General features: G+C 42.9%; 1 protein-coding gene across 7 annotated transcripts in view; it reads right to left on the bottom strand.

The window, feature by feature from the left end:
* Window positions 1-25,318, bottom strand: part of ANKRD6 (ankyrin repeat domain 6) — a 1,808,044-nt gene that overhangs the window by 193,622 nt on the left and 1,589,104 nt on the right. For all 7 annotated transcript variants that reach the window (XM_044067116.1, XM_044067125.1, XM_044067156.1 and 4 more), the window contains one exon: window positions 21,639-21,776. In XM_044067116.1, coding sequence (XP_043923051.1) covers window positions 21,639-21,776 — 138 coding nt within the window. The remainder of the gene's footprint in view (window positions 1-21,638; window positions 21,777-25,318) is intronic.

The following is a 25,318-nucleotide window of genomic DNA, read 5'->3' as shown; positions in this document are numbered from 1 at the left end:
ACAAACAAAAAATGCCATATTTAAATACCCTAACCCTTACAGCCATTGGTTGACAAAGCAAACATCATTTCCTGTAAAATAATTAAGCAGTTTAAAAAGACAGTAACACATAATCACAGTAACTGCCCAGTATAACACACCAATTACCACCTACCAACCACATAGGTTCATAGGTTCATACTACGCTATCTGCCCTAGGGCATTTATAAGCCTAGTCAGAGTATGTTTGGCTTTCGCCACCCATTTTAAATTAATTTTGCTATGCCCTTTTTCGAGGTTAGTATACTGTGCCTCTGTCTAACAGTGACACAGAAGTGATACCCGGGGTAAACCTATGATCTCCCATCCACTCATCAAGATTCCTCTTGAAGAGAGTCAATGAGGGACTCTGCCTAACCTGGACTGGGATTTTATTCCATAGTGAAGGGAGCCTCTGGGTTATGAATCTGTCCCTCCAGCATGTCCTATTTATTTCACTGCTGAGGTTCAAGTCTCTCGTGTAGCTCGATGGGATTTGGATTTTTGAGGTACAGCATGTCCCTTAATTCCGGGTTGGACATGGCCTTATCGTCAGGCACAGGCCACCTCTGAGCAGGCGGTATGACACTGAGTAGAGCTGGAGTTTCTTTAACCGGGCAGCATATGGCATCTGTTTGAGCCCTTTGATCCTCTTGGTGAGGTACTTTTGGGGTCTTTCCAGTTGCTGCATGTGTTTGGTAAGGTACATCCCAAAAGGGGCATTGTACTCGATTATGGGCCTGATGAGGGATGAGTAAAGAGGCACGATGACCTCCCCTAATCTAGATGTGAATCCCTTCATGATTAGGTGGGCTATATAAAATGTTTTTCTAACCACTTTGGCCACGTGGTTGTCAAATGAGAGATTGCTATCAACTTGGGTCCCCAGGTCCCTAATGACTTCTTCTGTACTTAATGTATTACCCCCTATGTGGTAATTTGTGGGCACTTTGTTTTTGCCAAAGGGGATGACTATACACTTTTTGGCGTTTAGCTTGAGGCCATGGCTCTGGCACCAGTTGTCTGTTTCTATGAGGCCCTTTTGGAGGATGCTTGTATCGGCTGGAGAGTCGATTATGGCGCCCAGTTTGCAGTCATCTGCGAACTTGGTCAGCCACAGTCCTTCCGTGTTGGCCTGTACCTCCGAGAAATATATACCAAACAAGAGAGGTCCCAGGACTGAGCCTTGTGGGACGCCACTTGTAACTGGTTTGGAGTCTGACATGGCTCCAGCAATTCTAACCATGTGGGTTCTGTCCTTGAGCCAGTTTGCAACCCATCTAGTGACATAGGGGTTTATATTTAAGCTGGTGAGCTTATCAATAATGCCTGAGTGGGGTATTGTATCGAAGGCTTTTGCGAGGTCCAGATAGGCTGTGTGGACCACCTTCCCTTCGTCAATGGCCTTGGTGACTGTTTCAAAGAAGTCAACCAGGTTTAAGAGGCAGGATCTGCCCTTAACAAAGCCAAACTGGGTAGGATCCAGTGTCTGTAGGTCCCCAATATCTTTATGAGGTCCATGATGATCCTTTCCATAGCTTTGCAGACCAAGCTAGTCAGGCTTATGGGCGATAGTTTCCAGGGTCCGTTGAGGCACCACCTTTGTGGAGAGGGACCACTGTTGCTGTACGCCACTCTTTGGGTACATATCCTGTAGTAAGGCTGAGACTGAACAGTAGTTTTATGTTTGGGTTTAGCTCTTCTTGGAGTTCATGTAGGACGCAGCCTGGGACACCGTCTGGTCCCATTGATGCTGTGTTTTTTGCTGTGGAGAGGGCGGCTCCCATCTGAACATCTGAGATGTTGGGGGGGCAGCACTCTGCTGGGATAGATATTTGCCCTTTTGGTGGGGAGGGGGGGGAGAAGTTTGCGCTGAACCTGTCAGCTAGGATGTTGGCAATGTCTGTGGGATCAGTGTATTTTTTGTCATTTTGGACTAATTCTGAGCATATCTGGGAATTCCCACCCAGGTTCCTAACATAACTAAAGAAAGCCTTGTGATTATCTTTAGTGTCCTGTGCAATTTTTCTCTCGAAGCTGGCCTTTGACGATTTTATGAGTGCCCTTAGTTTTTTGCTAATACTGATCAGAGATGCCTTTCCTGTTTGGGATTTTGCTCTATCATGTAGTAGCTTCCTCCTTCTATTGTATAGTTTGTTTATGGCTGGGGTCCACCAGACAGGTCGTCTGCCTTTGGAGGATTGGGTCTTGGTTTTATTTGTGATTGCATGATCCATGCATTCCTGAAGGTGTCCATAGAATGCATTTATAAAGGATTCTGCGGTCTGGGCCGTATTTTCCACAGGCCCGGGGGCTTTGAAGGATTCCACCTCGGTTTTGAGGAGTGTGAAATTTGCTTTAGAAGTTTTTCACTGTGGTTTTCTGGGCAGGGGGTGGGATCGGGATGTGAATATCCAGTGAGATCAATTTATGGTCTGATCTTACCAGTAAGGGATACACTTCTGGTCTGGAGCATAGAGTCCCCATGTTGGTGATGATCAGGTCCAGTATGTTTTCCCCTCTTGTGGGAGTGGTAACAAGTTGTTCCATAGCATTTGAGTTTATGAATTCTAGGAACCTTTGGGCAAGGGTGTTGGAGCTAGAGTAATGCTCCCAATCTATGTTTGGGTAGTTGAAGTCGCCCAATATAATGGTGTTAGGAGAGACCTTCATATTTTCCAGTGTTCTCAGGAAGGCCGAGTGGGGTTCCTGGGTTTGGGAGGGTGGTCTGTAGCAGGCTATAAACTGGAAGGCAGTTTTACCCACTGTTAGTTGCACATGGATAGTCTCTGATGCTTCGTGCTTTGCCACCAACCTGGAGGTGTGGGTATCTTTGATGAATATCGATACTCCCCCACCTTTTGTGGTTCGGTCCAAGTTTTGGGGCCGAAAAGCATGGTATGAGGTATAACCTGGTAGTGCTGGGGTGCTCTCGGGAGTCCTGAACCAGGTTTCTGTTACTGCACAGATATTGATGTTCTCCATGCTAAGGAGAGTTTCAAGTGCGTGCATCTTGAGGTTTAGACTTCTAGCATTAAGTAGCATTACTCTTAGTTTCTTATCCCTTGTGATACCTATGGAGGTGGGTTTGTCTTTTGAGCCTTGCCTAAAAAAGGCACTATGGGGGTAGCAAGACCCTTTGCCAATATCTGAAAGCCCAGGGGTGACAGGTGCAAGCCGTCCCTAGCAAAGCATCATGGCTTGTCGTGCATATCATCCCAAGCTGACAGGCATTGGATCCCCTTTGAATGACACCAATACTTAAGCCAATTGTTGAAACTGTTCATCTTGTCTTCATATTATGGCATCATTCTTGGTGAGGGTAAGATGCTACTCAAGGTCAGGGTCATACCAGCCTGGGCTACATGCTCAGAGAGCTCCTCTATGTCTCTTTTCATGTAGTCCAGGGAGGTACGTCTCAGGTCATTCACACCAGCATGGACAATGACTGAGTCATATTTGTACTTGCCTTGGAGTGACCTGAGTGCTTGTGTTATGTGGCGGATCCTAGCGCCAGACAGGCTGCTCACCGTGACCTTCTCCTTGTTCAGCCTGGTGGCGGGACGTCAGTGTGCCTGGCGATAGAGTCACCTATTACAAGTGTATCAGGTGTGTTGTTTAGCCTTAAGGGCTGTGACTGTTCGGCACACTGGCTTTGTGAGATATGTGTTGCACGTGTTTTGTTTTGGGGTAGCGGTTGCTTGGGTGTCTGCTTTGGAGGTCTCTGCTGCTTAGGCAGATCTTTATTTAGAGCCTCCAGTATGTTTTGTGTGATTATGTGTTTGGTTTGCTGTCGTGGTAGGTCTATGTGAGACTGGAATTGTAGTGAGTGTGGTTTCCTTCTCCTCCTGACTGGTTATGCCAGTACTGAGTTGAGAGAGCTTAGCCTCCAGTTTGGCTATATGGTTGCATCTCTCACATGTGTTGGAATTTGTTGGGAGGAGGAGAGGGTTGTCTGTGTACATGAGGCAGTTGTAACATTGCCTCAAGATTCCCATATTCACCAGCTGGACCGGAGGAGATTGACAACTGACCTTTGGACATGCTAGAATAATATTGTGAATTCCTTTATAATTGAAAACAAGGGCCAATGGGGAGCGAGGGTGTAGTGCTTTTAATTTTTAGTGCCAACTTATAATTGCTTTAGTGAGCAAGTGCCAGGTAACAAGTGCAATGTATTACAGGTAACTTAAATGCAAAAATGACAAACAGTAACTTTCTTTCAAGCGAAGCAAGGAAATAAGTACAGTAAGCAATGCAGATATCACTAGGGATCCACAGAAGCGGTGAGAAGCCGCGTTTTACGTGGAATTAGCGTTCCAAGGAAATAACAAGCATACAAACAAAGCTAGATTCAGCAGGCCTGGATCTAGTCTATGCTACAGCAAACAAGGTGTACCAATTTCAGTAAGATACAGTTCAAATATTCAGGCACTATAAACCTCTAACCAGAAATTCCCAGCTCAGAAGGGCAGAGTCCAGCCTCTCCTCCCACAAGAGTGCAGACCACGAACCTTCTTAATGTAAAATAACTGGCCTGAAGCCCAAGTGCTTAAACCAGAGCTAATACACTTTAAGAATAACAGACACTGAGCTCTCAATCAGCAGTTCCCAACTTAGAAGGATGAAAGCTACCTGTCCTGCCACCACAGTGCATGCCACAAACCTTCCTAATGTAGAACAACTGGTCTGAAGCCCAAGTGCTTAATCCAAAAGACTTAGAATGATAGCTACACTTTAACCAAGTCACTACCAAGCAGTAATAAATACAACTGAATACTTTAAATAATGCCTGGATTAGTGCTCAAGTTATACAAACAAAGCTAGATTCAGCAGGCCTGGATCTAGTCTATGCTACAACAAACAAGGTGTACCAATTTCAGTAAGAAGAAATTCAGATATGCATGCACTATAAGCCTTCAACCAGATATTCCCAGCTCAGAAGGGCAGAGTCCAGCCTCTCCTCCCACAAGAGTGCAGACCACGAAACCCTCTTAATGTAAAATAACTGGCCTGAAAGCCCAAGTGCTTAAACCAGAATTAATATACTTTTAGAATAACAGACACTGAGCCCTCAATCAGCAGTTCCCAACTTAGAGGGATGTAAGCTACCTGTTCTGCCACTACAGTGCAGACCACAAACCCTCTCAATGTAAAACAACTGGTCTGAAGCCCAAGTGTTTAAACTAAAAGGCTTAGAATGAGTTACACCAAACAGTAATAAATACAATTGAGAACGTTTAAGATGACACAAAAGCAAAATAAAGTAGGAAGAAACACAAGTACAGTAAAAGCAGAAGATTTTTTTTTTTTTTTGTTAGAAAAGTAGCAAAAGCAGTAGTAAATACAATTCTCATGCAGTGCAAGCTGGCACACTTGAATATGTAGCAATATTAGTCCACACACAGTTTGAAAAAATGTAATTAAATTAAAAAGGACTAAAAGCAAGTGCAGAAAGGGTTTATTAGGTAGAATGCGGTAAACAGATGTCCTGGGGGAGTGTCTTAGATCAAATCTACAGTGAGGCGGGCACTGCAAAAGCCACCAAATTTAAACTACAACCAAGAATAGGGAGGGGGGGGAGCAGTTTCAACACAGATGTAAGGAATGTGCAAATTATAAAAAAATATATACACTGTTTTCTATAGATTTGCAGAGCAGTAAGACACAGATATCAAGCAGACAATTTAGCTCTATAATACAGAATAACACAGAAAATATACTCAGCTCTATAACTTGAAGATAGTTCTGTAAGGCTGTCTCTCAAACTAAGGTTCCAGTTTGAATACAGGTTGTTAATTAAATCAATGGGACCGGACGGTGTCCCCGGCTGTGTGCTACACAAACTCAATGAGGAACTAAACCCACACATAAGGCTGCTGTTTAATCTTAGCCTTACTACAGGATACGTACCCAAAGAATGGCGTACGGCAACTGTGGTCCCACTCCACAAAGGCGGTGCTTCTACGGACCCTGGAAATTACCGCCCCATAAGCTTGACGAGCCTTGTCTGCAAAGCTATGGAGAGGATCATAATGGAACTCATAAATAAAGACATTGGGGACCTACAGACACTGGATCCTACCCAATTTGGCTTTGTCAAGGGCAGATCCTGCCTCTTGAACTTGGTCGACTTTTTCGAAACAGTCACTAAGGCCATTGATGAGGGTAAGGCAGTTCACACAGCCTACCTTGACCTAGCAAAAGCGTTCGACACAATACCCCACTCGGGCATCATAGAAAAGCTCACCAGCTTAGATGTAAACCCATATGTCACAAGATGGGTTGCAAACTGGCTCAAGGACAGAACACACAGGGTTAGAGTTGCTGGTGCCATGTCAGACTCTAAGCCGGTCACGGGATGTGTCCCACAGGGCTCAGTCCTGGGCCCCCTCTTGTTCGGCATTTATTTTTCTGAAGTGCAGGCAAACATAGGGGGATTGTGGCAGAGAAAATTTGCAGATGACTGCAAACTGGGCACCATAATTAACACTCCATCAGACACAGACATCCTCCAGAAAGGTCTCATAGAAATGGATAACTGGTGCCAGAGCCATGGCCTTAAGCTAAATGCCAAAAAATGTATAGTCATACCCTTTGGGAAAAACAAGGTAACCCCTAATTACCACATAGGTGGTAATCCATTAAACATGGAAGAAGTTATCAGGGACCTGGGGACCCAAGTTGACAGTAACCTCTCTTTTGACACTCACATTGCCAAAGTGGTTAGGAAGACCTTCTACATTGCCCACCTGATCATGAAGGGATTCACATCCAGATCAGGAGAGGTCATTGTACCCCTGTACTCTTCACTTATCAGACCAATGATTGAGTACAACGCCCGTTTGGAATGTACCTTACCCGACACCTGCAGCAGTTGGAAAGACCCCAAAAGTTCCTCACCAAAAGGATAAAGGGGCTCAAACATATGTCATACGATGCCCGACTGAAGAAACTCCAGCTCTATTCAGTGCATACCGTCTGCTCAGAGGTGATCTGTGCCTGACATACAAGGCCATGTCCAACCCGAATTAATGGACATGCTCCACCTCAAAAATCCAAATCCACCAGAGCCACGAGAGCAAGAGACTTAAACCTCAACACGGATATAAATAGGACGTACTGGAGGGACAGATTCATCACCCAGAGACTCCCTACACTATGGAACAGAATCCCAGTCCATGTGAGGCAGAGCCCCTCACTGACTCTGTTCAAGAGAAATCTTGACGAGTGGATGGGAGATCATAGGTTTACCCCGGGAATCATCTCTGTATCACTGCTGGACAGAGGCACAGCAAACTATTGGGTATAGTATTCTCATCCTAAGGGGTGGTGAAAGCCACACACACTCTGGCTAGGCTTTTAAATGCCCTAGGGCAGATAGCCTAGTATGAACCTATGAACCTAAAAGGAGACACAGCACTAGCTAAATTATATCAGCTGAAAGACAAGGCAGGAAATGAGGGGGGTGGGGGAGCAGTTTCAACACAGATGTAAGGAATGTGCAAATTATAAAAATATATATATACTGTTTTCTATAGATTTGCAGAGCAGTAAGACACAGATATCAAGCAGACAATTTAGCTCTATAATACAGAATAACACAGAAAATATACTCAGCTCTATAACTTGAAGATAGTTCTGTAAGGCTGTCTCTCAAACTAAGGTTCCAGTTTGAATACAGGTTGTTAATTAAAAGGAGACACAGCACTAGCTAAATTATATCAGCTGAAAGACAAGGCAGGAAATGAGGGGGTGGGGAGCAGTTTCAACACAGATGTAAGGAATGTGCAAATTATAAAAATATATATATACTGTTTTCTATAGATTTGCAGAGCAGTAAGACACAGATATCAAGCAGACAATTTAGCTCTATAATACAGAATAACACACAAAATATACTCAGCTCTATAACTTGAAGATAGTTCTGTAAGGCTGTCTCTCAAACTAAGGTTCCAGTTTGAATACAGGTTGTTTTGTATTGAAGTATGATTTAAAAGACAGATCTTGAATACAATGACATAAAAAAAGCAGATTTTAGTTTTACTACAGAACTAATGGATAACTTGTCATTGAGCCCAGGTGGTTGACATGCATTTAATTTAATCTGCCACTTGAGCTCTAAATATTCAAGGAAGTCATCATCAGGCCCACCTCATGGACCCAGGTCTACTTGTTCAAGTACAATAAATTTAAAATAATGTTTCGGGTGTACCTTTATATGCTTAAATAAAGTATTGGTTTCTTTATTTTTTAGTATATCATAGTTGTGTTGATATATTCTTTGTCTGAGGGCTCTGACTGTCTTCCCCACATTGTACCCCTCACATACCATACAGGTTGCAATATATACCACTCCCTTGGTGTAACAGTAACACTTCCTATTAATAGTAATTTTACCATAGTTCCTGACTCTAATGGAATCAGTGTCCAATATATAGGGGCATTGTCCACATCTCCCACATTTAAAAGTTCCACCTAGGCCTGCCTTTAACTTTTTCCTCTCCAGTAGGCCTTTCAAGGAGGTGCCCTTTTTGTAAACCACAAGAAGTTTATCCCCCAATCTTTTGTTGATCTTCTCATCCAAACATTGTAATTCTCTCTCCTAGGAGCACCCTGAAAGAATAGTTGTGTAAGAACTCACCATAACCTTAGATGTCCTTCTCTTCTATGTTGCAGTATTCATAACAGTAGGGAGATGCTGCTTGCAGTGCTACCGCCTGGCCAGTATACCAAAGTCGTAGTCCAGGAGGGTATGTGTGACGTTGGTTACCAGGGCCATAAACCAACATTATGTATAAAAGTGATGTCTGCACATACCTTCATCAGAATTGTTTTGCCGCATACAGTAGTGCCTATGAGGTTTGTCCAGGAGGGTCCTAATCTGAGACCCTTAGACTTACGTGTAAGCCAGTCCCACAGCAGTAGGATGGCTGTGTTGGTAGAGACCAGGGGGATGATGGCAATGTGCCATCAGGAGATACCTGGGATAGTAGTTAGAAAGAGACAGGGGGTAGGAGGGTGGGACTGAATACTGCAATGTAGAAGAGAAGAACATCTAAAGTTATGGTAAGTTCTTACACAACTATTCTATGTCCTTCTATTCTGATGTTGCAGTATTCATAACAGTAGGGAGAGCTTTAAGTATGAAACTGGGAAGAGGCAGGGTTCCTGTGGTCAAGGAGACCCGGTAGGATAGTCCAGGCAAACCCTGCTCTAGCACGGGATGCTTTGTCCAGCTTGTAGTGTTTGGTGAAGGTGTGTACTGAGGTCCAAGTAGCTGCTTCTAAAATAGAATAGGAGTCTATGCCTTTGATGAAAGCAGTAGAGGAAGCAGTTGCTCTGCTGGAGTGGGGTTTAATATTGCCTTGTAAGGATTTCCCATGGTAGGAGTAGCACAAGGAAATGGACTTCGAGATCCAGGAGGCAATGGTCTGCTTAGATACAGCTTTCCCTAGAGCTCTGAGATGGAAGGAAATAAATAACTGATCCAACTTCCTGATCTCTTTGGTTTTGTCTAAGTTGTATCGAAGTTGTATGTCTACATCCAGGGAATGTAGGGTCCTTTCTGAGACATTTTGTGGATGAGGATAGAAAACAGGTAGGTTAATGGATTGGTTCAACGAGAGTTCATTAACTACCTTGGGTATGAATGAAGGGCTGGCCCTGAGGACAGCTCTGTCCTTGTGGAAAACAAGGTAGGGGGGATTTGGCCAAAAGGGCTTGGATCTCTGAAACCCTCCTTGCGGACCTGGGGAACTAGCAGAACTGTTTTCAATGTGCAAAGTTTCAAGGGAACAGAATGTGCTGGCTCAAAGGAGGGCAAGGTTAGTTTTTCTAATACATAGTTTGGGCCCCACGGTAGAGGGATGGGTTTCCGTGGGGGTTTGATATGGAGGACTCCCTTTAGAAAAAGTTTGACTTCCAGTCTGGATGCCAGAGGTGGTGAAATGGGTAGACAGGCAGAAATGACAGCTAAATGGACTTTGACTGAGGAATATGTTAGTCCTGTTTGGAGTAGCTCAAACACGTAGGATAGGACCCTTGAAATGGATATAGTTAGGGGGTCCTGATTTTTCCTACGACACCGGTTGGAGAATCTAATCCATTTAGCTAAATAGTTTCTCCTAGTACTAGGTTTTATTGCCTCCTGTAGAACATTGAGTACGTCCTCTGAATAAAGGTGTCTGTAAGGGATCAGAATTCTATCACCCATAAGGTCAATGTTAGGTTGTTTACCTGTGGGTGTAGCAGGGACCCCTTGTTCTGTGTGAGTAGGTCTAGATGGTGGGGTAACCTCTGGTGATTGCCCCTAGCTGGAGAAAATAGGAGGGGAAAACCAATGCTGTCGTGGCCAAAGGGGGTCACCAGTAGGATTATTGGTTTGTCCTTCTGAATTTCTAGGAGGGCTTTCTGGATTAGAGTGAAGTGGGAAGGCGTACAGGTACACCCCCCCCCCCCATGAAAAGGAGAAGACGTCCACTTTCCAAGCTTGTGGATGTGGGTTCCTTGTGCAAAAGTTGGGAATCTGCCTGTTAACTGGGGAGACAAACAGGTCTGCTTGTGGAATACCCCACCTGTGTATCAGGGGCAACACTGTAAATTAACGCTGAAAAAAAAAGGCGGAAAAGGGGGGGGGGATTTCCCAAAAGGTTGAAAATTTAAAAAATTTTCGCAAGATTTTTAGACGTAAGCAAGATTCAAGCAAAAATTTAGCTCAAATAAGAATAACCAAAAAAATTTGGGGCCCCCCCTGAAGGGTGGGTTTTGTGGGTTTAAATAAAGGTTTCCTTTGAAAAGGTTTTTTAATTATCTGGGACCGGTGGTGTGGTAAACAAAAGGAACTAAAAACTTTGCTGGGAAAAAGTTAGCCTTTGGATGTAAAGAAGGAAGGAAATAAAAAAAATAGGGTCCTAAAATTTTTTTATAAGCTTGAAATCACCTTGTTTAAAAACTTGGGGAAAGGTTTTAAAGCCCCTAACATGAGTACTCCTCGAAAATCTTAAGGGTGAAAACCCCTTTAATGGGATTTTTAAAAAAATTTAGGCCCTTGTTGGTGGAGTTCAGACCTTTTAAAAAATGGAATTCCCCCTTTGGGTAAGAAAATAAGAGAGAAACCCATATGTCACAAGAGGGTTCAAATGGTTTGGGCCCAATTAGAGGGCTTGGATTAGATAAGAAAGCAAAGTCCCCCTGAAAAAGCACACCCAAATTGAGAAAATTGTCCAAATTCACTCCATAGAAAACAAAAGGTCTCTGAAAGGATAACTGGGGAAAATTAGGAAAACCCCAAAAAAATCCATTTGGGGGAAAGGGCCTATTGCCAAAATTTTTCAAGGGAAATAAGGAATAAGGGGCCCTGAAAAGGAAAAGTTCCTCTTGCCCCTCAAATGGGAAGGAGCCCCTTGTTTTTTATAACAAATCAATGTCTTTTATACTTTATTTCCGGAAAAATTGAGCAAATTGAAGGGATAGACACGGGCCTTGACAGTTCCTTTATAAAGTAAACATTTTCCTTGTACTGAAGGGTGTTATTTGTAAACTGCCAGGATCTGTGCATCGGGGAAAAGTAGTTTGGACAAGGTCACCCATTTATCAAACCACGGACCCCTTTAAACCAAAGGAAAAATGGAAGTGGGGAAATTAAAAGGGGGTTTATTAAAGTTTTTTCATGTGAGCCGCCAAAAGCTGGGGTTAAGAGAAACCTAAAAGTTAGGAAATTCCCCAAAATCTTTTTTAAGCTGGGAGGACAGAAAATTTATATTTTCTAAGGTGAAAGGCCTTTTGAGGTTTTTGCAGGGCGAACCCCCCGGGAAAAAAAAAGCCTTGAAAAAGGGAAACCCAGCTTAAAAAATACAGCGAAAGACAAGGGGGAAATGGGGGGGGAAAAGTTTTCGATGAAAGGGTGGATTTAATTATATTTTTCCCTTGGGTTTTCAGGCAGTAAGGCCAGAACAAAGGGAAAACTCTTTAAAAGGTAACCAAAAAATCCAGAAATTGAAAATAGCGGAACCCTTTTAAACTAAGGTTTCCCTTTTAATCAGGTTTTTAAATTAAAAAAGCACAGACTAGCTAAATTATTCGGGAAAGGCAGGGAAAGAGGGGGGGGACATTTAAACGGTAAGGAAGGAAATTAAAAAAATAATTAAAGTTTTTTAAGACCTGACACAGATATGAAAAAGCCTTTCTAAAAAAAAAACTGTCTATCTTGGAATTTGAAGGTGCAGAAAGTTGGACCCGGGTGAAGCATGCGTTAAAACAGTTTCAAAAGGAAAACTCAAAAATATTCTGAGGGGTGAAGGCTCAGTTTTCATAAATCTGTTTTGAGGGAATTTGGCAAATAAGGGAAACCCGAAAAGGGCACTAATTTAAATCCGACCAGGGCACAAAAGGGGAAAAGGGCCTCTCCCCGGTTTTAAAAGGACTGGGATTAATTTAAAAGGGTTCCTTTTGGGAAGGTAAATGTTAGAGAGTCAATGAGGGGTTTAAAGAACACGAGTGGTAAACAAAACCCTTCTTTATCTGGGAAAAGGGGAAATTTTATAATATCCAAACTGTGAAAACTGTGGTAACTTTTAATGGGCTGGGAATTGAAATTGCCATGGCCCGATTAAAGGGGAAAACCCCCATGGGTTTTTAGGAAAGGGGAAAAAGGGGGAAAAAGGGGGGGGGGGAAGTTTCCAAAAGTTTTGGAAAGTGCCTTAAAAAAAAATGGGTTTTAAGATTTGGACCTAAGCCAGATTCAAACGCAATTTTTTTTTTAAGAAAAAAGAAAAAATCCTTATCCCTTTTGGTAGGTTTTTAAGGCCTTTCTCAACTGGTTCCCGTTTGACCCCGGGTTTTAATTTGGGAAGCCAGGTAAATTTTCAGCTGAAGAAACCCGGGAAAGAGGGGGGGGGACCGTTTAAAAGAGAAGGAATGTGTTTTTAAAAAAAATAACGTTTTCTATGGGTTTGAGAGCATAGACCCAGTTCAAGAGAATAGCTCTTTAAACGTAACCCGAAAAAACCCCTCAAATTGAAAATGCGGAACCCCTAAACTAAGGAATTTTAAAATTTTTATTAAATAATGGGAAGGGGCCCGGCTGGGTACAAAACTCATGAGGCTAAACCCCAAATAAGGCTGTGTTAATTTAGTTTCTGGAATGGAAAAGAAGGGAGAACGTGGTCCCCCTCCCAAGGCCCTCTTTCCGGGCCCTGGGAAAAAGGAATAAAAGCCTTTTTGCCTTTGGGGAGGGCATATGGTCTTTAAAAAAAGAATTGAAAGAATGGGTAACCCCCTTTTTTTGGGGAATTCCCTTGAATGGTGACTCCAAACAGTAATACCTTGAGTAAGGAGCCCAGCCTTTTTACCTGCAAGGGAAAAATAATGGGATATAGAAAGGGGCAAACAGAGAAACCCCTATGGAAAGTGGGTTGGAAAATGGCTCCAAAAAGGGTTTGAGTTGGGGTGGGATGAAAACTTTGCGTCAGTCCCAGGCTAAATGGGCCCTTTTCCCAATTTTCTGAAAGGAGGCAACATAGATTGAAGCAAAGCAGGTGTTTTAAATGGGGCCTTTAACCCTTCCTCAAAAACATTTAGAAAATCTCAAAAAATTGGTCCGGGAGGGCCTTTGCTAAAGCCCAAAAAATTTAGTTAAACCCTTTTTGGGGGGCAAGAACCCATTAACATGGGGTAAACCAAAACAGGAAAAATTTTTCAGCCCCGACAAGTTTCATAATCTTGCCTCACATTGCCAAAGTGGTTAGGAAGACCTTCTACATTGCCCACCTGATCATGAAGGGATTCACATCCAGATCAGGAGAGGTCATTGTACCCCTGTACTCTTCACTTATCAGACCAATGATTGAGTACAACGCCCGTTTGAATGTACCTTACCCGACACCTGCAGCAGTTGGAAAGACCCCAAAAGTTCCTCACCAAAAGGATAAAGGGGCTCAAACATATGTCATACGATGCCCGACTGAAGAAACTCCAGCTCTATTCAGTCGCATACCGTCTGCTCAGAGGTGATCTGTGGCTGACATACAAGGAAATGTCCAACCCGGAATTAATGGACATGCTCCACCTCAAAAAATCCAAATCCACCAGAGCCACGAGAGCAAGAGACTTAAACCTCAACACGGATATAAATAGGACGTACTGGAGGGACAGATTAATCACCCAGAGACTCCCTACACTATGTAACAGAATCCCAGTCCATGTGAGGCAGAGCCCCTCACTGACTCTGTTCAAGAGAAATCTTGACGAGTGGATGGGAGATCGTAGGTTTACCCCGGGAATCATCTCTGTATCACTGCTGGACAGAGGCACAGCAAAATAATGGGTATAGTATTCTCATCCTAAGGGGTGGTGAAAGCCACACACACTCTGGCTAGGCTTTTAAATGCCCTAGGGCAGATAGCCTAGTATGAACCTATGAACCTATGAACCTAAAAGGAGACACAGCACTAGCTAAATTATATCAGCTGAAAGACAAGGCAGGAAATGAGGGGGGTGGGGGAGCAGTTTCAACACAGATGTAAGGAATGTGCAAATTATAAAAAAAATATATACTGTTTTCTATAGATTTGCAGAGCAGTAAGACACAGATATCAAGCAGACAATTTAGCTCTATAATACAGAATAACACAGAAAATATACTCAGCTCTATAACTTGAAGATAGTTCTGTAAGGCTGTCTCTCAAACTAAGGTTCCAGTTTGAATACAGGTTGTTAATTAAAAGGAGACACAGCACTAGCTAAATTATATCAGCTGAAAGACAAGGCAGGAAATGAGGGGGTGGGGAGCAGTTTCAACACAGATGTAAGGAATGTGCAAATTATAAAAAATATATATACTGTTTTCTATAGATTTGCAGAGCAGTAAGACACAGATATCAAGCAGACAATTTAGCTCTATAATACAGAATAACACACAAAATATACTCAGCTCTATAACTTGAAGATAGTTTTGGAAGGCTGTCTCTCAAACTAAGGTTCCAGTTTGAATACAGGTTGTTTTGTATTGAAGTATGATTTAAAAGACAGATCTTGAATACAATGACATAAAAAAAGCAGATTTTAGTTTTACTACAGAACTAATGGATAACTTGTCATTGAGCCCAGGTGGTTGACATGCATTTAATTTAATCTGCCACTTGAGCTCTAAATATTCAAGGAAGTCATCATCAGGCCCACCTCATGGACCCAGGTCTACTTGTTCAAGTACAATAAATTTAAAATAATGTTTCGGGTGTACCTTTATATGCTTAAATAAAGTATTGGTTTCTTTATTTTTTAGTATATCATAGTTGTGTTAATATATTCTTTGTCTGAGGGCTCTGACTGTCTTCCCCACATTGTACCCCTCACATACCATACAGGTTGCAATATATACCACTCCCTTGGTGTAACAGTAACACTTCCTATTAATAGTAATTTTACCATAGTTCCTGACTCTAATGGAATCAGTGTCCAATATATAGGGGCATTGTCCACACCTCCCACATTTAAAAGTTCCACCTAGGCCTGCCTTTAACTTTTTCCTCTCCAGTAGGCCTTTCAAGGAGGTGCCCTTTTTGTAAACCACAAGAAGTTTATCCCCCAACCTTTTGTTGATCTTCTCATCCAAACATTGTAATTCTCTCTCCTAGGAGCACCCTGAAAGAATAGTTGTGTAAGAACTCACCATAACCTTAGATGTCCTTCTCTTCTATGTTGCAGTATTCATAACAGTAGGGAGATGCTGCTTGCAGTGCTACCGCCTGGCCAGTATACCAAAGTCGTAGTCCAGGAGGGTATGTGTGACGTTGGTTACCAGGGCCATAAACCAACGTTAGGTATAAAAGTGATGTCTGCACATACCTTCATCAGAATTGTTTTGCCGCATACAGTAGTGCCTATGAGGTTTGTCCAGGAGGGTCCTAATCTGAGACCCTTAGACTTACGTGTAAGCCAGTCCCACAGCAGTAGGATGGCTGTGTTGGTAGAGACCAGGGGGATGATGGCAATGTGCCATCAGGAGATACCTGGGATAGTAGTTAGAAAGAGACAGGGGGTAGGAGGGTGGGACTGAATACTGCAATGTAGAAGAGAAGAACATCTAAAGTTATGGTAAGTTCTTACACAACTATTCTATGTCCTTCTATTCTGATGTTGCAGTATTCATAACAGTAGGGAGAGCTTTAAGTATGAAACTGGGAAGAGGCAGGGTTCCTGTGGTCAAGGAGACCCGGTAGGATAGTCCAGGCAAACCCTGCTCTAGCACGGGATGCTTTGTCCAGCTTGCAGTGTTTGGTGAAGGTGTGTACTGAGGTCCAAGTAGCTGCTTCTAAAATAGAATAGGAGTCTATGCCTTTGATGAAGGCAGTAGAGGAAGCAGTTGCTCTGCTGGAGTGGGGTTTAATATTGCCTTGTAAGGATTTCCCATGGTAGGAGTAGCACAAGGAAATGGACTTTGAGATCCAGGAGGCAATGGTCTGCTTAGATACAGCTTTCCCTAGAGCTCTGAGATGGAAGGAAATAAATAACTGATCCAACTTCCTGATCTCTTTGGTTTTGTCTAAGTTGTATCGAAGTTGTATGTCTACATCCAGGGAATGTAGGGTCCTTTCTGAGACATTTTGTGGATGAGGATAGAAAACAGGTAGGTTAATGGATTGGTTCAACGAGAGTTCATTAACTACCTTGGGTATGAATGAAGGGCTGGCCCTGAGGACAGCTCTGTCCTTGTGGAAAACAAGGTAGGGGGGATTTGGCCAAAAGGGCTTGGATCTCTGAAACCCTCCTTGCGGACGTGAGGGGAACTAGCAGAACTGTTTTCAATGTGCAAAGTTTCAAGGGAACAGAATGTGCTGGCTCAAAGGAGGGCAAGGTTAGTTTTTCTAATACATAGTTTGGGCCCCACGGTAGAGGGATGGGTTTCCGTGGGGGTTTGATATGGAGGACTCCCTTTAGAAAAAGTTTGACTTCCAGTCTGGATGCCAGAGGTGGTGAAATGGGTAGACAGGCAGAAATGACAGCTAAATGGACTTTGACTGAGGAATATGTTAGTCCTGTTTGGAGTAGCTCAAACACGTAGGATAGGACCCCTGAAATGGATATAGTTAGGGGGTCCTGGTTTTTCCTATGACACCGGATGGAGAATCTAATCCATTTAGCTAAATAGTTTCTCCTAGTACTAGGTTTTATTGCCTCCTGTAGAACATTGAGTACGTCCTCTGAATAAAGGTGTCTGTAAGGGATCAGAATTCTATCACCCATAAGGTCAATGTTAGGTTGTTTACCTGTGGGTGTAGCAGGGACCCCTTGTTCTGTGCGAGTAGGTCTAGACGGTGGGGTAACATGTGGTGATTGCCCTTGGCTAGAGAAAATAGGAGGGGAAACCAATGCTCTCTTGGCCAATAGGGGTTCACCAGTAGGATTTTTGGTTTGTCCTTCTGAATTTTTAGGAGGGCTTTCTGGATTAGAGTGAAGGGGGGAAAGGCATACAGGTACACCCCCCCCCCATGAAAAGGAGAAGGCATCCACCTTCCAAGCTTGTGGATGTGGGTTCCTTGTGCAGAAGTTGGGCATCTGCCTATTGACTGGGGAGGCAAATAGGTCTGCTTGAGGAATACCCCACCTGTGTATCAAATCTAGGAAAACCTCTCTCTGAAGCATCCATTCGTGAGAGGGGGCTGAGGTTCTGCTGAGTGTGTCTGCCATAACATTCTGTTCTGAGAGAATATACATGGCTAATAAGTGGACCCTGAAGGAAGACACTAGATTCCAAATCTGGATGGCCAGGCTGCACAATGGGAAGGACCTGGCTCCCCCCTTGTTTGTTTATGTACCACAGGATAGTCATATTGTCTGTGATTACTTTTAGGGTTCCTGGTAGGATAGAGGGCTAGAATGTTAGAAGGGCTAATAGCAGGGGTCTCATCTCCTTGATGCTGATGTGGTCTTTTACTCTTAGAGTAGACCATTTTCCTTGTACTGAAAGGTGTTGTTGATTTGTTTGTAACACTGCACCCCAGCCCAGATCTGATGCATCTGTGGATAACTGTTGTAGTGGTGCTGGTACTTGAAGGTCAGTGCCCGGACTGGTCTGCATTGCAGATATCCACCAGTGGACCTCCTTTTTTAGGCATAGGAGAAGTGGAAGTGGGGAGTCCAAGGGTTGTGAATGTTGAGTCCATAAGTTTTGTGCATGTGGAGCCTTGCCAAAGGCAGCATGGGTATAAGGGATGCCATGTGACCTAACAGTCTCAGGAATTCCCAAACTGTCAGGGTGGTTTTGTTAAGGGACTGGTTGAGGTACAGACAGAGTTCCTGAATCCTTTGTGCTAGGATGAAGGCCTTCATGCAGTCTGTGCAGAGTCTGCACCCCAGGAAAATCATGCCCTGTGATGGAGTCAGGTGAGATTTCTCTACGTTTATTGTGAACCCCAGAAGAGACAGGGTGTTCGACACCTGTTGTAGATGAAGGAGAAGTAGTTGTTGGTCTTGATGCAGGATGAGTAGGTCGTCTAGGTATGGGTATATTTGTATACCCTGGGTCCTGCAGTGGGCAATGAAGGGGGCTAGACACTTTGTAAACACTGTTGGGGCAGTGGCTAGACCAAAAGGCAATGCAGAGAATTGAAAATGACAGGAACCTACTGAAAAATCTGAGGAATTTCATGTAGTCCAGATGAATGGGGATGTGAAAGTAGGCATCTTGAGATCTAGAGCTACCATGAATGCCTGGGGGGTGGGGATTAGAGGCAAGAGAAGAGGTAAGGTGATCATTTTGAAACCGGGTACATGGAGGAAGAGATTGAGAAACGATAGATCCACGGTCTCCAAGGACCCTCTTTCCTTGACACTAGGGATATTGTGGAATAAAAGCCTGTGTTCCTTTGAGGGGAGGGCACTGGTTCTATGGTGCTTTGATTAAGAAGTTGATGAATGATGGGTGGGAACAGATGGATTTATTTTTTTTGGTGGTTGAGGAATCCCTTGGAAAGGTGGGAGCATCCAGCAAGTCATGTAATATCCTCTCTGGATAATGGAGAGGACCCATTGTTCTGTTGTTATTCTCTGCCAGGAGGGAAGGGAGAGGGTGAGATGAAGGGATAAGGGGGTGTCTGGATGCAGAAGGGGTGAGTCATAGTGGAGAAGGCCTGGGTTGGTCAGGCTGGCTCCAAAAAGGTGTGGTAGAGTATCTGGAGGGAGATCTGGGAGTAGAAGTCTTTCTCGGCTGTCTACGTCCCTTTGATTGTGGTGCTAAGTGAAAGGATTGCCTTCTTACAAAGGAGGTTTTCTGAGGATAGTTCCTATCATATCTAGAAATAGGGGACACCAGCAGGTGTTTGAGATTCTGTAACTCTTTACCCTTCTCTTGGAGCGATTTGAGAAGCTCAGCAGAAGCTTGTCCGAAGAGGGCCTTATTGTCTAAGGGTGCATCCAGACGTTTAGTTTAAACATCCATGGGGAGGGGCTGTAGTCATACCCAGGTGTAACGATGGAGCACTGATCCAGAAGCAGCAGCTTTGGATGCAGCCTCCACAGCATCATAGCTGCACTTAATGGAGTGCCTGGTCACTTGGGATGCTGTGCAGAAAAGTGAATTTAGTTGTGCACTGTTACGGGAATCCTGAACCTTAGACAGAAGGGTGGAAGCTTTTCAAATGGTGTCAAGAACATACCTTGCCATGTGGTTTTGGTAGTTTAGGGCCCTAATAGCCAGAGTAGAGGATGTATATACCTTTTTACCTGTCCTGTCTATAAATTTACTGTCTTTATCAATTGGATAAAGAGACATAGAAGGTAGTTGTCTGGATGTCCTGTCAGCAAAAACAGATATAACAGCTGGCACTGCAGGAGGGTTCTTCTGGAGAAACTGTGTATCTTGGGGAACCCTGTAAAAATGATCAGGTTGTTTAGCTGCTGGGGGTTGAGAGTCTAACGACTGTGAAGCAGCTAGCAAGGCATCCTGAAAAGCAGGCAGTAAGGGAGGCACAGCAGAGGGAGATGGCTGTTCCACTTGCAAAAGGTCAAAGTACCTTGTCTTGAATTCTGAAACCTCAGAGGCCTGCCACTTAAAATGTTCCCTCATAAGGGAGATGGTATCCCCAAAGCTGAATTCTTCTCCTGGGGATTCAGGAGAAAGAGTCCTCTTCTTCTGGAGTAATGAATTCCTTGGGGGATTCAATTTGAATTTCATAGGAGAAGGACTTCTCACAAGATGAGTATTCTTCCTCAGTCACATGGATTGGTTGAGGAGTGAGAGTAGGAGGAAGTTGCTGTGACTGTAATGTCTGAAACATGCTTTGAGAGAAGGATTCCCAGCCAGGTATCTGTGGGAATTCAGAATGCTTGGATTTCTGTTTCCTTTTCAAGGAGGTTGTAGAAGCAGTCAGAAGAGAAGTAGACATTGGCCTAGCATGAACAGGAGGAGCAGAGGCTTCCGAGAACACAAGCTGTGGTTCCCCTCTGCCATCAGACTCTGATGGCTGAATTACCTCAGTGGACATACCTTCGGTATCCCGCACCCTGGCTTCCATTAAGGTTCCTGGGCCTGCTTTGGTAACCGTCATCTGAATGGACTCTGGGTCTTCAATCGCCTCTACAGCCTATTTGGATGCCTGAGGTGCAGCCTGGGATTCGGACCTAACTTTTTTCGCCTTCTTCCAAGGCGGCTCATCAGAAGGGCCTACTCTTCCTTCATGCCTAATGTCAAGCGTCTGAGTCTTTGGTTCTCAAGATAAAGATTTGAAGCTGCTAATTGGCTACGTAGGGTCTTGGGGATGGATGACTTACAAACTGAACAGGATGTATGGTCGTGGGCCATGCCTAGACAAAAAAACACACTTATCGTGTGTGTGTCCTTGTGAGGAATCTGTTTCCAACAAGCACACTTCCCTTTCCTAGCTGACATGTAAGTCTAAACATTAAGAAAAATAAGTAAGAAAACCCCACCAGGCACTTATCTGTAATGGTCAAAAACAGTTGTTTGGTCTTTAAAGCTCTGGAATGCAGTCATCTGAAGAAGCGTGATGCAGAAGTGGAACTGGCAAACGAGCGTCCGATAATCACTGTGGCAGAAACATTCTGATGAGGGTACATGCAGACGTCACTTTTATACCTAATGTCGGTTTATGGCCCTGGTAACTGACGTCACACGTACCCTCCTGGACTAAGACTTTGGTATACTGGTCGGACGGTGATGCTACAAGCAGCATCTCCCTACTGTTATGAATACCGCAACATCAGAATAGAAGGACATCTTGTGTTACAAAAGTGAATTGCTTGCTTATCTTTCTGTTAGTTGAGTCCATAGTACCATGACAGAAGTAGTAAGCTCTTAGATGCCATTACCTGGTCAAAAGCACAACACATGTTTTAAGAACAACAGTACAGACTTAGGTTTCTAGAGAAGCAATATAAAACAGCCTCTCTCCAATAACACCTCCAGCATGAACTGTGACACTTATACATCTGCTTTAGTCTACACTAGCGCAGTCAAAAGATGTTTCTACATTCTGTTAAATGGAAGCTATACATATGGCGTCATTGTACTTATCCTTTAAAAAAACCTGTCCCTATCATAGTCTGAGGTTACAGCAGCCTCAGACTCATAAATGTAAGTGAAAAATGTAAAGTGACATTACCTTTGCCTGACGTTTTTTCTTCCTCTCCTTTCTAGGTTTTTCCTCAGGTGTACTTGAGCTATGTTCATCCCTGAAATTCCCTCTCCTATGAGGTATTTGTTCACTACTGTGGGTGTCATCTGCTGCTGACACACTACCCTGAAAAGAAAATTGCATTACAATTATTAATGTTTCTAGTGTATTATTTAGGTTCTTCCTTAAACAACTGCTGTGGACCGAATGATTACATTTTATTTAAATCACATATGTACACAGAAATGTATATACACAGATGGTCAAACATGGATTATGAATTCATTTCCAATTCATAATCCATGTCTGACGAGCTGTGTATATACATTTCATTTAAATCACATGTATATACACAGATAGTCAGACGTGGATTATGAATAGGAAATGAATTCATCAAAGCAGAGAAAAAGCTCAGTGGACTTCAGAAGGCTATGGTATAAAAAGCCAGACAGGTGACACCCCCCCTAGGTAATGACAGAATATGAAGACAGAGTGGTAACCATTGACTGAACTGCACAGGCTCTCATATAAAACAGAAAGAATCCCAAAGTACAGGGAGAATGGCAGCAGTGGCTACTCTACACAAATAAGGGCCCAAGAAGAAGGCAGGTAACTGTAAGTTGGTCAACTAGCCTCATCTTGTACCTTGGAAAAGTTACAGATATATACAGAGTTTACCAGAGAAGTTAATGAATGCAAAGTGAATGCTGCAAAAGTCTTGATACATTAATATACCTGGTTAACTACCAACATCAACATGAAGACATTACTGGATACGGTGCATATGGACCTCAGTAAAACCTTTAACACTGCACCTCATGGGTGATCTTGGCTATGGGCTGGCATTGAAAGTGGTGAGGTAGACAGGAAACTGGTTATATGGCAGTAAGTTAAGGTTAACTGTTGGTGATGGAATGTCACATGAGAAGTCAGTGACAAACAAGTAGTAAAGTGTCAGTAATGAGAGACCAGCAGCACTTTTTTATATTTTGTTGAATGAGTTGTCCAACCAGGCAAAGTTCATTTTCAGTAGAAGCCTGAGAAGAAAAGTTCCATACAAAGGCAGCATATGCATAACTACAGAGAAATGACAATTATACAAAGTAATGTTTCACTGTAAAAGAACATGCAATAACTTATTGAAGACCACATGTAACAGCCACTTCAGTAAACACCAACAACAATACAAAGCACCTACATGCAACCAAATCACCGTAATAGTAAATGCTCCTTGTACGGATCTTTACTACAGTTATACCTTTGTGGAAACTTGCCCCAGGTCTGACATCCAGCCACATTTTCAGAGCTGTGAACCTTTCCTCCCTGCTTAGTTGGGCTAACATTGATTTACCACAGATGCCTTCACAGACTTGGTATAAAGGTGATGTCCATCTGCAGATCTTAAATTAATTCTTGCTGCACTCACTGATGTAAAATGTGTTATTTGGTACAGATAGTCCACTCATGAGTCTATCGGTTTAGGCTTTCACCACAGAACAGAATAGATAAGTACACCCTTCTGTTTCATTTTTCTGTATATATTGTTTTGTCATTGTGGGTAGTCAAAAAACAATGTATACAGCTGTGAAGTGTATTTCTAGCATGGACAGGAAGGGGATGTTTACCCACTGTTAATCTTGGGAAGAAACAGGCATCAGATTTCTTATAAAGCTTTCCATGATCAGTGTATTTACTGTTTGGGGTTAGCTCACAACATCAGTAACTGTGGAATTCTTGGGGATTCACTCCCCAAGATTAAAAGGGATAAATTTAAGGCCATCCTGGCCTACATTAACAAAAATAAACTAGTAGCCATTTTATATCGGCTTGCTTTGCCCTTTGACTTGTTTGTTAGCTACACAGATGTCACGTTTAAGAAGAAAAATAGGAGAAGCATAAGCAGAATTCAAGGGAGACCAGAGATGGATGACTACCCTCGGACTTGTAGGTTCAAGGATGTCAGCTCCATCCTACTGCTTCCAAATCCTTTATGGCCACCCATCATCAGAGGATCCAGACCTCAAAGGTTTATAACAAGAAAGTTATGACTTAATAGTCAGTAGATCAGCCCTTCCTTATTCCCAATATTGAGCTAAGCTGGTTCAGGATATTTTCCCCATTTCCTATGTGGCTTCAAAAAGAAAAAAAACATGAAGAGTCTTCTTTGATGGACTCACACTCCTTAAACTGAAAGGAAGTAGAGAAAGACCTTGTATATTATAAGTCAAATATGTCCCGTCCCCCCACACACACACTTATTACTAGCCACACAATAGAAGCCAACTAGTCAGCAATGAAAGTAAGAGTACACATACAATTTACAAAAATGTGCAATTGAAGATGTCTGAAATCTGCTTTTTATGCAGTGTTTGTTGTTTGGGTTACATAACTCACATTCTAAGAAATCTGACTTGCAATATTTTTGAATAAATGAGATACAGCCCATGGGCAGTGATTTGTTGCAGCTACAATACATGCAAGCACAATCCAGCCACAATGGACTTATCCCACCAGAAATGGAAGGCTGAAAGAAAGCTCCTTAAAATACCACCACAAAATATCCAGTCTGATAATTTCAGAACCAGAAAAACATCAAGATATACAGTGTAACGTATACAGCCATCAAACACTGCCTCTTCCTGCCATTATGACCAGTATTAGACACAATACTATATAGATGCACTATACTGCGGTGGTGGCCAAACACAGGTAAAAAGGGTTACAAAAAGTATAATTTGTTATCATACAATTCAGCCATTGCAATTAATACATTTACATGAAAAAGAAAAAAAAAGCTAGTCTATAATATTGCCATGGTGGACAAAGCTCAGGTCAGACAGAGCCATGTGTGTCGCCATACATGAGATTCTGTCTAAAAAACAGGACCAACTACATAGAATAAATATTCCTGGAAAAAATGGAAAATTTAGAAGGATGGTGAGGAAGATGTCACTGTAAACACATGGACACATCAATAATCTAGTTATTATTAGTACATTTGTACTAATATGATATTTGATTATCCCAGTCTTCACAGTGCTGTTTGATAGCCTAGCAAACTGTGTGTCCAGAAGCCAGATACAATTTTCAACAAGCACTTCTTGAAAAGGTGTTACAGCAACTCTACCTCTAACTGTAAAGAGGTTGTGATGTCCCTGTTCTGGACCAGTAATCAAGAAGGCTTAATCCTCACCCCTGACAATGGTGAGGGACATTCACTTGGAACAAATATAGATACACACAGTATTTTCAGATGGAGCTCTCTGCACCAGGTACAATTTCCCTTAACAGCACACAGGGAACACACTCTGTCCAGGGGCTGGGTTTTTTTTTTTTCTCTCTCTCTCTGTCTCTCTCCAGGCCCCAAATAAGACTCTCCAATATGACACAGCTGTAGGGTTGAGTCCTCAGCTGAGTGTTCCAAACCAAGTCCTCCAGCACCCTCTCTGTGAAACCACTGTTCCAAGTACCTGACACACACACTCTTTAAAATTTGATTTTCACACACACATATACACACAAGACAATTGGGAAAGGCTGGCAGAGATTTATCAGCTATGCCCCTTTGCCCAGACTATAAGGTAAATACTGCCACCAGAAGACTCCAAAGCCAGCTACTCTAAGGCTCTTATCAGAGTATCCAATTATACTTAGCAAAATTAATGCTT

This window comes from Protopterus annectens, chromosome 1.part0 (genome assembly GCF_019279795.1).
Source record: "Protopterus annectens isolate FY-2018-M chromosome 1.part0, PAN1.0, whole genome shotgun sequence".
Taxonomy (NCBI): Eukaryota; Metazoa; Chordata; order Ceratodontiformes; family Protopteridae; genus Protopterus; species Protopterus annectens.
The sequence above is the reverse complement of the archived record's forward strand: the minus strand, read 5'-3'. Positions and strand labels throughout refer to the sequence as shown.